The sequence below is a fragment of the Argopecten irradians genome, chromosome 1 (assembly GCF_041381155.1).
Source record: "Argopecten irradians isolate NY chromosome 1, Ai_NY, whole genome shotgun sequence".
NCBI lineage: Eukaryota > Metazoa > Mollusca > Bivalvia > Pectinida > Pectinidae > Argopecten > Argopecten irradians.
This window is the reverse complement of record NC_091134.1, coordinates 37,933,993-37,949,448: the sequence shown is the minus strand read 5'-3', so window position 1 is coordinate 37,949,448 and position 15,456 is coordinate 37,933,993. Positions and strand designations below refer to the sequence as shown.

At 33.5% G+C, this 15,456-nt stretch overlaps 1 protein-coding gene across 2 annotated transcripts in view; it reads right to left on the bottom strand.

The window, feature by feature from the left end:
• Positions 1–1,639: 1,639 nt before the first annotated feature.
• Positions 1,640–15,456, bottom strand: part of LOC138326782 (anoctamin-4-like) — a 53,686-nt gene continuing 39,869 nt past the window's right edge. For both annotated transcript variants that reach the window (XM_069272788.1, XM_069272795.1), the window contains 16 exons: positions 15,266–15,400; positions 14,746–14,912; positions 14,118–14,200; positions 13,607–13,669; positions 12,610–12,684; positions 11,784–11,948; positions 11,028–11,064; positions 10,624–10,735; positions 10,289–10,346; positions 9,880–9,977; positions 9,294–9,430; positions 8,518–8,670; positions 8,068–8,120; positions 7,582–7,769; positions 7,126–7,258; positions 1,640–6,560 (listed from right to left, as the gene is read on the bottom strand). In XM_069272788.1, the coding sequence (XP_069128889.1) occupies positions 6,372–6,560; positions 7,126–7,258; positions 7,582–7,769; positions 8,068–8,120; positions 8,518–8,670; positions 9,294–9,430; positions 9,880–9,977; positions 10,289–10,346; positions 10,624–10,735; positions 11,028–11,064; positions 11,784–11,948; positions 12,610–12,684; positions 13,607–13,669; positions 14,118–14,200; positions 14,746–14,912; positions 15,266–15,400 (1,846 nt within the window). In that variant the 3' untranslated portion in view covers positions 1,640–6,371. The remainder of the gene's footprint in view (positions 6,561–7,125; positions 7,259–7,581; positions 7,770–8,067; positions 8,121–8,517; positions 8,671–9,293; positions 9,431–9,879; positions 9,978–10,288; positions 10,347–10,623; positions 10,736–11,027; positions 11,065–11,783; positions 11,949–12,609; positions 12,685–13,606; positions 13,670–14,117; positions 14,201–14,745; positions 14,913–15,265; positions 15,401–15,456) is intronic.

Sequence of the window (15,456 nt, the reverse complement as noted above, 5' to 3'; positions counted from 1 at the left end):
AATTATGAGCAGTCATTAAAATATTCATCATTAGATAGATGGCATCCTACTATAGCCCGTGGATATTCGCCATCGGGGAATGCCGGGTAACTCAAGATGTAAGCTGCAACTACAGGGGTGTAATGTCTCACATCATGCCAAGAAGTAAGGGAGTTCTGCGACAAAGGAGGTGAAGATAGGGATGTGATAATGTACTGAGAACGTGGCGGACATCCTGAGGGCTGACGGGCGACAAAAAAGGACACCATCGTGTAGAACAATTTGATATTTGATGTGTACATCAGGAGTAAATAGGAAAAGGACAGCTGAGAAGAAACTCCTAATTTCTGGAGAGAGTTCACTCCTGGAAGACGAAGTTAACCTTGTACTCCCAGGGTTTGTTGAAACATTTGACAAAGGATGAACTAAGCTAATGACTCCAAAGGACCGGTAGCACCATGTGCCGTGAAATAGTCGGTACTTTATTAAGTTCTCTGCCACAGAGACAGTGATTACACTCTTTGAAGAGATGTTTTTCTCCTTTTATGAATATGTACAATTCTTTGAAATGGTAATTGTCACACCCAACACTGCTGTTGGATTTATCTTTTAAATTAATCGACCTGTGATCCAAGCGGAGTTACAGGCTATAATAGGTTACCGTTAGCGTTTGTCTTGGAAATCAACATCACATTAGAGCTGCTGAGATCCAGACTTGATTCACGAATTCAGATGTCTGTGATTCCCTATAATATGAGCTACATGTACATATAAAGTACTCAACACAAGGTCTCCATTGATCGGTACCGTCAATAGTTTTTTTTTTATTTCTAAGTTACCAATGAATGCTTTAAGTAAACTTTCGATACATTTTAGATGAGATGTTACAAAGGTACTGTTGACTATGCAGAAAGTCATTCCATGACAAAAGCTCATCTTGGTCATACAATCCAGAAGCTTATCTTGGTCAATCAGGTCTGAAGATGATTTAAGACCATCAAGACCAGTAGCTGACCTTAGACAATCAAGACCAGAAGCTGACCTTGTTCCATTAAGACCAGAAGCTGACCTTGTTCTATCAAGAACAGAAGCTGACCTTAGTGAAAAAGACCAGAAGCTGACTTTGGTCCATCAAGACCAGAAGCTGACCTTGGACCATCAAGACCAGAAGCTGACCTTGGTCCATTAAGACCAGAAGCTGACCTTGGTCCATTAAGACCAGAAGCTGACCTTGGTCCATTAAGACCAGAAGCTGACCATGGTCCATCAAGACCAGAAGCTGACCTTGTTCCATCAGACCAGAAGCTGACCTTGTTTCATCAAGACCAGACGCTGACCTTGATCCACAAGACCTGTAGCTGACCTTGGTCCATCAAACCAGAAGCAAACATTGGTTCTCAAGACCAGAAGCAGACCTTGGACCATCAGACCAGAAGCTGACATTGGTCCATCAAGACCAGAAGCTGACCTTGGTCCACAAGAACAGAAGCTGACCTTGGTCCATTAAGACCAGAAGCTGACCTTGGTCCACCAGACCAAAAGCTGACCTTGATCCACAAGACCATAGAGAACCACAAGACCATAGAGAACCACAAGAAATTGGTGTTGGTTCAATAGTCTACATGAATATATCACCAAAAGAAAACAAGAGAAAGTAACAAATTTTGTCATACATTTTATTCTGCAATTTTTAATGTATAAATAGAAAGGAGAACATACCGTAGCTAAAGCAGTAGCTACGCCTAACTGTAACATAAAGGACACAAACAAATGTAGCAATGAAGTTCAAAACTTAGAATAAACACAGTACTTTACATGTAAAGAGTTCAAACTTAAATAAAGACAGTACTTAGTACATGTATATGCCTAAATGTCTATAATAACATACATTGTATATTGAATGTACATGCAGGACTTCAACATCTTTACCTAATACTATTTAGCATGTAAATATTACCCAATGAAATCAAAATTTCTCAGCCAATACGGAATATTATTTTGAAAAATAAGTGAGATAACTACAATACTAAACATCTACACTTGCTAGATACAACTCAGCAACATCTGTCATACTAATCTTGAAGCTTTCTTATAGTGTTATTTACAATCAATAAACATGACGTCTTTAGACACATTTTAAAATAGGGTTTTATTATCACGAAGACTATTTGAATGAACTTCACTTACCCTGCTGCATCATTTGATCCAAATTAATTTTGAAATAATTTGTTAAGCAAAGTTATAACACTTTGCAAGTTATAATAACAAAATAATCATTTACATGTGCTTTGAAATATTGAGTACTTTTTACCCCCCCTTCCTCTCCCCCCCCCCCCCCCTAAAAAAACCAACTGCCATTGTCATATTATAATTATACATAATATTAAAATCAGGATTCATATGGTGTAAATAGAGTTTTATTGATATCATCAATGCATTTTTATCACATCAATATCTATATTTTAAACGCTTTATCAGATCTATTCTTCTCTTTGTTCCAGAGACCAACTTCAAAATAATGTGTTTGTCCAACACATAAAATGACAAAAAAATTGAAATATTCTTTAATTCCTTAAGTGACATACAATTATATTTCCCCGAATCAAAGGTGTGTGATGTTTTATTCTGCACTTAAAAACTAATGTATATGAAAGAAAACAGGCTGGAAGACGGTTTTTAATTTATAATTTTGTCTAAAAAATATTCAAAATATCTTAAGTCTATAAGGCACAACATATCAATGTTGATCTCAAAAAATATCATCAGTCAATCAAATAAAATATTTTCAACGATAAATGAAAGAATGAACAAGAGAATGAGAAAAATATCTTGGTGTTGGTATTAAATCACAAAAAAACCCACTTACAAGGCTTTCTAATTTCGTGAAGTTAGTAGAAATCTGATGTGTTAGTCATGTGCATAGGAAGTTTGCCTATCATGGAAAAATCAATTCGAAATCACAACAACATGAACAGTTAAACAAAATATTTAACTATAAGAACAATGTATAAGAAAATTCTTAATGCATGAACATTGCACAATCACATGAAATAAAATATTACATTTCAATATCTTCATTAAAACATGTTATTTTTTAATTCAATTAAAGTCTTTTAAATCAACAAATACCATTCCTCCAAATCATTAATTGTTATATTCTTAATAACTTAATTTTGCTGTGATTTTTCATTGAAAGGTATATGTATGATTTTCTATATTCATCTTTAAATGTTATTATCAAGAATACTTTCAAAATAACAATTAAATTTAATTGACAATGAGATATTTTGACGAATTGATTACAGATAAAAAAAAATATTGAAACAAACAAAATTGTTTATAAAAATGTATAATGGTTTTATAAACTTGAGCTTTTTCAAATAAGGGGAAATGTTTTCTATAATTAGACAACACTACTAGTACAGAACAGGGAATGAGTCCCTCTTTTCTTGACAAAAATCTACTATATTTTCTACAATGGAGCTTAGTTTACAAATTTTCCAACACCACAGGGTGAAGCCTTTACAAAAAATACAAGTATATTTTATATGTGTGCAATTATATAAAAAAGCAACAAAAAAATGAAGCTTCACATTAAATGACAAGATTGTTTGAACAACTATGTGCCTACTAAATGTGCACTCTCCATTTTAAAGATAGTATTTTGTTTTTTAATAAAAAAAATTTTCAATTCAATAAAAACTTAAATTACCTTTAAAGAACTTTAAATTGCCCAGAAAACATATATAAATCCACTTGCATATATAGCGGTCACTTGTAGCCCTCTTCTATATCCCTACCAACTATATAGCCTAAATATTCTATATTCCTTTGGGGAAATGATGGTTACCAATTTGAATGCCTCTATCTCTTTTTGTCTTTGAATAAAGACAATAAAGTAATTTTTGGTGATTGGTTAAGCTGTTGTCTAAAAAAAAAAAAAAATATAGACTCAAAATAAATGCCTGTCCTGAACAATTATTAAAGATCTATTTATAATTTGAAATAAGTCTACTGGTAAAATGAAATTAATACGTTCTACAGCATTTCACTATAGCATCAAAGAATTAAAAAAAAGAATCCATTGATTCGCCACACAAATAACATAAAACTACTAACGATTATGCCTGTATATCAATTCACATAATCATCGGAGTACACGATAAACCAACGAAAACGATAGAAAACACAACACACACATGTTAATCAGGCAATACAAAATCAAAACATATCAAAACACATTTTTAAAATGCCATAAAATTCCTGATATCATAGAAAATCCTGATAGAAAATTGTGTTAAATTCTGATATCATAATAAATCCGGTAATCATTGTATGAGGATCATGCATTTTTTTGTTTAAAATCTATGTTGAATCATTAAATTATATAGATTTCTAACCATACATGTCAGTGATATTTACAATATATTTAAAGTTTTATGTATTGAGAGCACATAATGACATGTATGATGTGTTCATCTGGCTATTAACGGACAAATTACAAAACATCACTTACAAAATTACATATACCCTCTCTGTTCATTTCATCTTTGTAATAGGTTGAATAAATATGATCCAAAGTTGTAAACATTCAATATTGTCGTGTAAACAGAGTTAGCTACATTTTTATTTGCAGTGAACCCTCAATAATCGGAACATTTCCATCCCCAGCCCAAACAGTCCAGATTATAAATTTTCAAGACCACTGGATGCCATTTACCAAGTCAATAACCAAATCTGTTCCATGATATTACATGTATGTCCAGATGGCGGGTTTTCAGACAATCAACATTTGAATTACTGTGCAGTAAAACCATGGCTTTGTAGACCTTTCTTCATTTGTCCCTTGATGATCTTGACTACTTGTGTTAACTCGCAGTTAGTCATCTTCCGAGACTTATTACCAGGACACTAGAGTAGATTCACCAAATCGGTATATTAAACCTAAATTACCATATTTTATTGTTGTTTTTGTTTCCCCTTTTAGTTGTTATAAAAAATTAAAAAAAAAGACCTTAGTCTCAAACTTCAGCAAAGTTTCTTGTCAATCAAAGAAACGATATCCTTTGTAACTTCAATATTATAACGAGAAGTATTACTGGGTCAATAAAATTAAATGTAATTAATTGCATTTTGGTTAAATACATTTTAATGAGGTTAGCACTATTAGGTGGGATTTTGTTAAAGATTAATCATTCCTCAAAAATGATTTCAAAACAGGGAATAAAGCTTCTGTCTCTACATGAATAAATGTATCAGCATATACAGTTGAAAATATCAATTTGTTCTCAACATATTAAGTTAAATTAAGAAGCTTCAATGATAATTAAAAGCTACTATATATATTTTTTCAAAACTTTTAAAATAGTTATAGATTTACAAACCATAGCAGTGTTTTTTCGTCACATTATCCTAGTGTGGCGTAAATAAAACTTAAGATATATTTAGGTGTCGTATGAGAGGTCTAATATAAAACAAAAGGTTTGAATAGAACCTGTCGGTGACAACTAAAATCATATAGTTTATCACCTAAAACACTGGTAATTTCTATTACAATTTCGAGGTTTTTTTTAAATTTCTTTTTTTCTTTAAAGCTTAACTGATGAATAACAATCAGAGATTAACTATTAAAATATACTATTTGGTATTGAATAACAACTAATATCTAAGAGAATATTCTATGTAATATATACACAAAATGTTAAAAGTATTAAACAGCTTTTGTATAATGGTATGAAGATAATAACAGTTTAATATTCTCAGATGAAATTTTTACCAAACTAAATCTAAGATTTTTATAACAAGAAAACTGACTTATATATCATATATAATATAATAGAAATATATGAATTATAAAACGGTTAGTCAGCAGTAATTAACTGTAGAATCCAGGCTTTGGTTTTAGTAGATAAGTAAAAAATAAAGCTACATTTTCCATTCTATTATGGGAAATTATCAAAAAGTCCTGTGAAGGTTTGGTTAGAATTTTTTTTTAAATAGTCCAAGAATCTATGAGTTAAACATTTCAATCATGTGATGAAAAATAATTACTGATCATAAAATCTGAATCGCTGATATATCTCCTGATATCCTGTTTACTGTCAGTAGATGAGAAGGATGAAGTTATCTGACGATTAGACCTTGATCTGTCTTTATTATTCTTAAAATAAAACGATAGGCAGTCACCAGAGTTGCATACATAGTAGCTTTTCTGTGATTGGCACATTTTCAGCCATTCCCACTGTCCCCACAGCGTAGAGAGTCAGCTATGTCTCTGCGGCGAGAAGAGTCTGCTAGTCGTTAGAACTGCATATATAGCTGGCATTTTCGTCATTACTGGCACCGTGCGTAGCCTTCCTTCTGTCTCTGTGATGTGAAGAGCCAGACAGTCATCAGAATTGCGTATTGTTGCCGTGTTCGTCATTAGTGTTAGCTTGTGATTGTCGAGGCTTCACTACTGTCTCCGCGGTGTACAGAGCCTCCTTAGCCAGGAAATTTTCTCTCAGCATCTGTAATTTCACAGATCCAGGCATATCGGGAATGAGGTACATAACCAGCCAGGTAGCGAACACAATGATATTCTGTAAATAAATGCACACAATTATGGTAAAAAATCAAACCACAGAAAACAACAAGAATTTTCATAATAGCTGATGTGTTGCTCTTTTAATGTTTTGAAAGTATCACACAGAATTATGACATGGAAACATCTTTGTGAATGAAATTGCTGTCTGAGACACTGCAGTTTCCACTGCTGCCAATATCAATTAAGTGATAAAAAAAGATGGTTTTTTCAAGCGACACATTTTGAGTCAATACAGCTACTTATGACGAAATATTGAATTGGTCTTACACACAAAGTTAGGAAACTTTTGATTGCTATAGATTCAGATGATACTGTAAACATACTTATTTTAGTGATAGTTTTATTTTAGCCAACTTTTCAAACGGTCTTCTAAGTGCTATTTCATGTACAGCACTAAATTTTGTTAAAGGTATTTCAAATATTAGTTTGAATCTGTGCTAATCAACCACAATTTAATTTTTTTCCCACAATTACACTTAAATATGACTGAGCTAAAATAGGTGTATTTACAGTATTTTCCGTGCTGGATCAAACTTTAATTTACTGCACAGTAGACCTACCTCAAACACGACAAGGAATGCCAATCTCGCGGCCAGGATGTGCCAGTAGACCAGTGTAAAAGTGTACTCCTCTCCTGTCCCTATCCCTGCATTACCAGCATAGTTCGTGGGCGGCTGACGGTAATCACGGTATCTAAGTGAAAGAAGTATAGTCATTAAAACCATCATTGACTTACACACATAAATGAAGCTTTATTTTTGGGGATTCATTTTTAAAAGAAAATCATTTCTTTTCCTCTAATAAAATTCCTATCTGACGATGATAAGTGTCTTCACTTCTTAAATTCATTCACCCATGAAATCTTGTAATGAACTGTTCCAGCTATAGTTTTGGGAGATTTCAAACGAGTCTTCGGGGGTGAGTAAGTTAAACTGAAAGAACTCACCATGCTATGTATCTTCCTTCAAAACATTCAATAAATTATAACCCTATTGTATAAGAAGAAGCCATGTTACCTGCAGTATGTGATATTTCCAAAGATATCTGTTTGGGGGTCATCCGGTATACTTTTACTCTGGAAGTCGTTAACATTAAATACAGACAAACTGAAGTTGGTATAGCCCTCCATGGATGTGTCAGCGCTGTAGCCATATCTATAGACCAGCTTGGGGATAAACTCGGACGTAAAGGCGATGATCACACCCTGTTACAGATAATAACACAGTTAAACAAGAATAAGTTGGACAGTTATTGTACACCGTTAGAGTTGAATCAGTAAGACCCATACCCTGTTAAATATAAGCCAGATTAAAATGTATTTGAAACAAAAAACATCAGGTTAATGATACACCCAAAAAAAAACCCGCACAAACATTCATACCTATATATTTCTTCACAACTGCTGTTTCTCCCTCTTAATAATTTGAAAATTAATTCTTAATTAGGTGAAATACCTTGATAATGGTTAAATATTTTCTGAGCTGATGTTATTCTCAACTTACATTGGAAATCACTGCTATTGCGGAGATTCCTCTGAGAATTCCAAACCATATACCTGTAAACAGAGAAAGAAAAGTGAATGAAACAAAAATGCAACAACATCCCAAACCAGCTTTTATTACTAATCAGAGCTTAGATAAATTAACAGAACGCTTTATGATGATAATACTGTTGAACACACTAATGTTGTGAAGAAATCCAATAAGCATTCTAAGAATAATGAGTTATCTCCCTTGTATCACGTATCTAGAAGCCAATTCAATTTTTGCTTTAGATCTTCGCTAGTCTCTATAGATCTTCTTGCTCTTTATTATTAACTCATTCACCCCTGAAATTTTATAATGGACTGCTCAAGTCTTTGATTTAGAAGAGTCTATCTGCATCCTCTGGGGTAAATAAGTTAAACGTGGGCAACACAGAAACTGTTGGTAGTCTATAAAATAAACACTTACCTATGTCCTGTGCTCTGGCAGCCATTGGCCTCTTCCACTGAGTAACAAACTTGTAGGCATCTAACCGGATCTCAACAATGTTGTTGATGAGGGCAAAGAGGGGAGCCAGAGGAAAGGCGGCCACAAAAATGGTGACAAAGCCATACTGGATCACTGTCAAAACAACAGGTATTGGTAGTAAGGTTTGGTTCTGTATAGAGGGAAATTCATTGACATATTACCTACGAACAATGGTTCTAGGAATTGGTGAGCTCAAAGTTTAACCTCTTCGATGGATCGCAGAATATGCCATCATCTATCTTGAACTTTATAATCTTCAGTAGCAAAAAAACTTTTAGGATTATGCAGACCAGAAGAAGTTCATCATAAGCATACTCCTAAAACCCCTTCTCTAAATTTCTTCTTATACAGAATTCAATGTTAAATTCTCTTAAGGTAGAAATTGGGTAACCTAAGTGCTCATCAATAATGTTTGCAAGAAAAAACCTTTATAAAAATTGGACAGATCTTTAAGAAAGATAGTTAAAAGTAGATAAATAATGGAGTATTTCAGAAATTAGTAAAAAAAAAATTAAAAAAAAAAAAATTTCTATGAAATTTTTTATAAGACTGTAATTAGCCTTAAAAAAAATTCACCTTTAGAACAACTGGGCTCAGAAGGACTTCCACTTTATAGGTCAAAATACCTGGAATGAATATCCCCATAAACACAACCATGATGCTCATGGTGCCGAATATTATTTGCTTTATTTAACAGAATGTTTTGATTATTTTACCCATTTCCAGATATTCATCAAACAGTCCCAGGTTAGGTATGTCTGCCAGGTTGTAGTCCTGTTCCCATCGTGAGTACACTTTATCCTCATCAAGGTCTTTCTTCACTGACCGAGACTTAAACCACACCATCAGCTTTCTATAGAAGATATAATTGGTTTTGTAAACATTTAAAAATAAGAAAAGGCCACACTAAAGTGGAGAACCTAAGCAAAAATAAATTAGGCATTCATGTAATACCGTTAACCAACTTTCCTTCGCGGCTAATAAATTTCGCAATTTCTATTTCAAAACAAGTTCATAAAGAATAACATTCAAAGATTATTAAATTGAATGAAAATTCATATCAATATAGGTGGATTAAATATAAATCTGCAGATATAAATTTTCGCTAATTAACTTGGACCGCGAAATTAAACTCCACGCAATATATTTAGTTTACACTATGTAGTATTTCCATGCAGTAGAGTCTTGTATTGATATTTTCTTTTCGAAAACATGGGCATGCCATGCTAATTAGAAAAAGTTCAAAACAAATTCTATAAAAATCATGTTGATATTGCTAGGTTTGCAGTAAAATTGACTCACGGAAGGATGATTTCCTTGAAGTTGTTGAAGGCCTGTTTGCCTACCATGACGACTGCTAGCTGGATACAAAGCTCAATGAGGCAGCCAGACGGGTCACACTGAAAATAGATGTCAAATTAACACATAATATTAACAGTAATGGTGGGTTACACAGAAAACAGACATCTTATTTACCATCAACATTGACAATTATGTCAATTGTATAAAGCATAATGGGTTATAATTAACACAGCCATCAATTTTACAATTGACATTATGACTGTAAAAAACCTTTTTTATAATTAACTTTAATTGATTAGTGATATGACTATGTGTACCAATCAAATCTAGCCAATCGGAGTGTTACAGTGCACCAATTCTAGCCAATCAGAGCGTTACTGTGTACCAATCTAGGCAACCAAAGACTTACCTCCTCTTGTCTCCTGTCCAATAGACTGTAGTTATAATCACCAGGACGACCAACGAACCTGTAAAACATCAGTAAAACCTATTGAATCTAAATGATTAAGATATTTTAAGAATTAACCTATTATCTTATAGAATCTATGGTCTACATATGTCAGAACTTTGTAGACTCATAATACACAGTAGGATGTTATGGATTGTCTGAAAAGCTCTGGCATCTATACTGACCATAGATAGTTTGATGCTTAAATATAAATTGTTTAACACTTAACTATTACTTTTTATGTCATGTTATGGAAATTTTGTAAATATCATGTGACAAGATAAACCAATACTTACTTGCCCTTGAAGAAAGCAATATAGAAGATGGAGGAATAGTAGTTGACAAACTGGAACAGGAACATCTTGAATGTGAAACCATCTTCCCACTCAGTCTGGGTACGGTGTTGTTCTGGGAATTAAAGCAAATATTTCAGAAACATTATCTTCACATCTGATGATGGTAGACTAATAATCTTATCAATTTTTGTTCCTTTATTGCATTGTACTTTATTCAAATTCATTGAATCTTGAATGTAACACTATAAATAGTACATGGTAGTCTATGTTTCATGATAATTTTTAATTTCATTTTCTAAAAAGAACTGAATATTAGCAGAATATACAGTAGTAGTAAACTCCTTAAATTGACTTTCCTTTTACTTATAATTCAAATCTGTCAAATTATATTAAAAAATACTCACCCAAGTTAGTTAAGAATAACGCAATTCTTTGATAGATCTACAAAAGAAATTTTGTTCAATACATGAGACATTTGAAAACCACGAAAAGTGTGTCAAGAGTTAGATATTTGTGAAGATACAATTGTGTCTGCCTCAATGACAAAAAAAAAAGGTTACATTATATGGCCCTATTTCATGGAGGGGGTATAGTAATGAACTTTACATATTGTTATAAGTCCGTGTTTTATATTTCATATCACAATTTTTATACCGAACAACTGGAGAATGAAAATCATGATGCATGGGCAACCAAAATAAGGAATGAGATTAATACAAAATTAAGAGTGAGAATAAGAGAGTATTTAGTATCTGTTTTTCGCCACAGATTCTTACGAGTACCATATTTGTCGTAATTAGTGCACTGGGCACTTATAAAATTGTAGCAAAGGGTTGCTTATCAATGAACCAAAATGTAAGGTGAGAACACAAAAAAAGTCAGCCATATTTTAGCTCTTTCTGTACTCATGACACATTAATCTGTTACAGTAAACACACATATGTCTTTAAACCTACGGGACGCATTATTATGTCATGTAAAAGACTCACAAGTTCATGTAATATGGGATAAATGTCAGAGGTATCACATGTTGTAAAACATTGTTAAATCCATGGGGCATTTATACAACTTCAACTCCTTCTCCAGAAGAGGGGAGGGGCGCTTATAGGGAGAGGGGCCCTAATTACAGCGAATACAGTATATATACTATAGTTACTTACAAAACTGAGGATGAGAATAATGACCAAGTTGATACAAGCTGCTGTTGTGGAGGCAATGAAGCTGGCTCGCGATTTAATGATGCCATCCTGGTTAGCGTAGAGGATAGAGACAATGACGATACGGTACAAAATGACACCAAACACTGCTCCTAATACGATGCATAGCTGGAAAGAAGATATATTCAAATGATAATTCAAAAAAAATTCTGTACATAAAATTTAAAAAATTAACAGCTCATGTGATGTATTATGTCGGTTCCATTGAAACATTTTAATTAATTAACACATTCACTCCTGAAATATTGCAATAGACTGGTCTAGTCTTTAATTAAGAAGAGTCTAAATGTGTCTTCAGCGGTGAAAGAGTCCACTTAAATAACTTTTCAAGCTTACAAAAGTTGTCATTTCTAAATAAATTTTGTGATGCAGAACGAAAAACAAACCTAATTAAAGTCTTATGATCAGTGGTCAATGCGGGACAATTTGATCCAATTCACTTTATAATACCATATAGTCAGTTATTTTCGAGGATCAAAATGTTCGCGATTTCATCTAAAAGATGACAAAATCAAAATTTCAGTGATTTTAACATTTTGCGGCATGGATTTTCAAGGCAGATATCATTTAACCATTTCTCACAATTTCACGAATCAAATTTTCGCGATCATAGCAATGTGCTGCAAAATCGCAAAATATCATCCCCATAAAAATATCCGGCTATACATTATGTGGATTTAATTTTTTACCATGCTTTTTTACATGAGTTACCTTGTACACATTGATTATTATATAAGATACATAAGTTAACAAATATTTATTTACTCACGAAAAACAATAAAATGGTGAAAGTGGTACCGTATCGGCAACATTTACTCCAGATTGGTAAAAATGGTTCATCTTTCTGAAAAACAAAAACAGGAAAGCGTTGATCAGAAAGAGAGAACATGAAAAACCCTTCTGAAACTATCAATAAAATTTTGCTGAATTTTGTTAAGATGTTATGAGGTTGTCCATTGTTGATGGGACTAGAACTGTTCTGTAAGGTTTAGGTGTTATTGGTGTAACATCCTATTAATAGCCAGGGTAATTTAAGGACGAGCCACCGACCAGCAGTCAGTACCTGGCTACTGCCCCCATGGAATTCAAACTCGCACCCAGAGGTGGAGGGCTTGTGGTAATATGTCTATTGTTGATGGAACTAGAACTGTTCTGTAAAGTGTAAGGCTACATTTCCCTAATAATTTAGTTACCTTGGTAACAGGATTGGTTTTTCTGTATCGGACTTCTGCTTCAAACTCAGGTCTGAGAGTTTCCTATAAACACAAACAAAAGTATTACCAATAATATAAAATCAATACCTATACAATGATCACAGTTATTAACATAGTCCGTCTGTTCACTTTATTGGTATCTTACCAGAGACTACATAATTTTGTAACACAAGTCCTAATTGGTAAAAATGGTTCATCTTTCTGAAAAACAAAAACAGGAAAGCGTTGATCAGAAAGAGAGAACATGAAAAACCCTTCTGAAACTATCAATAAAATTTTGCTTTGAATTTTGTTAAGATGTTATGAGGTTGTCCATTGTTGATGGGACTAGAACTGTTCTGTAAGGTTTAGGTGTTATTGGTGTAACATCCTATTAATAGCCAGGGTAATTTAAGGACGAGCCACCGACCAGCAGTCAGTACCTGGCTACTGCCCCCATGGAATTCAAACTCGCACCCAGAGGTGGAGGGCTTGTGGTAATATGTCTATTGTTGATGGAACTAGAACTGTTCTGTAAAGTGTAAGGCTACATTTCCCTAATAATTTATTTACCTTGGTAACAGGATTGGTTTTTCTGTATCGGACTTCTGCTTCAAACTCAGGTCTGAGAGTTTCCTATAAACACAAACAAAAGTATTACCAATAATATAAAATCAATACCTATACAATGATCACAGTTATTAACATAGTCATTGTTCACTTTATTGGTATCTTACCAGAGACTACATAATTGTTGTAACACCAAGTCCTAATAGTGGGAGTCAACTGCATCATTAAACTAATTAAGCTATATAGATGGGCTTGTATCATTTTAACACTGAGCCCTACTGAGCTATAGAAAACTTGTATATAACAATTAGTTCTACTAGAGAGGGCTTGTAGTATGATTTTAACACTGAGCCGTACTGATTTTTTTTTATCATAATATAAAAATAAGCCCTAGCTATAGAGGGCTTATACTAAAGTACATAACAATAAGCCCTCGCTGTAGAGGGCTTGTATTTTAAAAGTACATAACAATAAGTTCTATTTGAGAGTGCCAAATCCTTTCATTGTTACACACCTCTTCAAGCTCAAAGTCGGCCACATCCCATTCGTATTCCAGTTCTGCAGCCTTCCTCTTCCAGAACTCATGGAAAAAGGATGCTACAAACAAAACATATTATTTCTTTATATCAAAAATACCACAAAATGGATAACAGATCTGATGGTAACCTGTCAAAAATCTTTCAATTTTTGTGAGGAACTATGATACATGTATTTCATTTTTCAAATGTTTATATAAACTGTTCATGAAAACTACAGGTCAAATATACTACAAAGATTTGATGTTGACGAGAATATGTTGCTTGAATATATTCATTACTATTTGACTTCTGTCAATCCAATGAAGACTCTACAGCATAGGTTTTAGAAACCTTCTGGAGCCTTGTAGTAGGGCTGGGCTAAATTTCTTTCCACAGCCTATTAACAGTCAGTACAGGTGTTAGAACACCTTAACCATATCTTCACTATTAATTTTCTCAAGGAACCAAATAGCAAAACATCATGCTTCTTTATTTGTTGGTATTTGAAAAGTCATTTAAAGGAAAAAGTTTAAAATGTTTGAGTAAATGAACATGGACTAACATGAAATATATTGCTCATTGGACCAGATGACTTAATTACTTTTCCCCCCAAATAATGCTTACCCCACAGTGCCATGACAAATGCGAAAACCACCGTAGCATAGTTGTCGAACCAGTAGGTGGCTCTGGAGTAGTTACAACTATCAGAGAGTTTCCAGTAGGAGCAGCGCTTGTCACACAGAGGACACATGGTAATGTTCCCAAAGCCGGACTGGTCACAGATCTGGGAGCTGAAACAAATAGGATTCCCTATGCTTTCATGTCTTACAATAAAATATTCTGAAAAGAAATAGGAATGCAATGATATGTGGATCTTTTTAACAACCTAGAATTGCTAGATGTCGTCTGCCTGATATTCTGAAAATATTTGATGAAACATATCTTGACAATGAAGCTGATAAAGACAGTTTTCCAGGCACACACTAAAATCTGGATTTCAAACCTCTAAAGTAACTAGATTTAAAGACAGATTTCCAGGCACACACTAAAATCTGGATTTTAGACCTCTAGAATAACTAGATTTAAGTGTGTATATCAGACCTCTAGAGTAAATAGATTTAAGTGTGTATAAATTATTGTTTACCTATATTCATCATTCATGAAGGTGCTTATGCCATAGATGAAAGCGACTAATCCCATTATGGCGGCCGGGAACAGCACCGTTGTGTAGTAACCTAACCAGGCAAAGTAGATACCAATCTTCTCTCCAAAGTACGCTCTGAAATTGAATCATTACAGTTACCATGGTAATCAGTAAATGTAAAATATAATCTT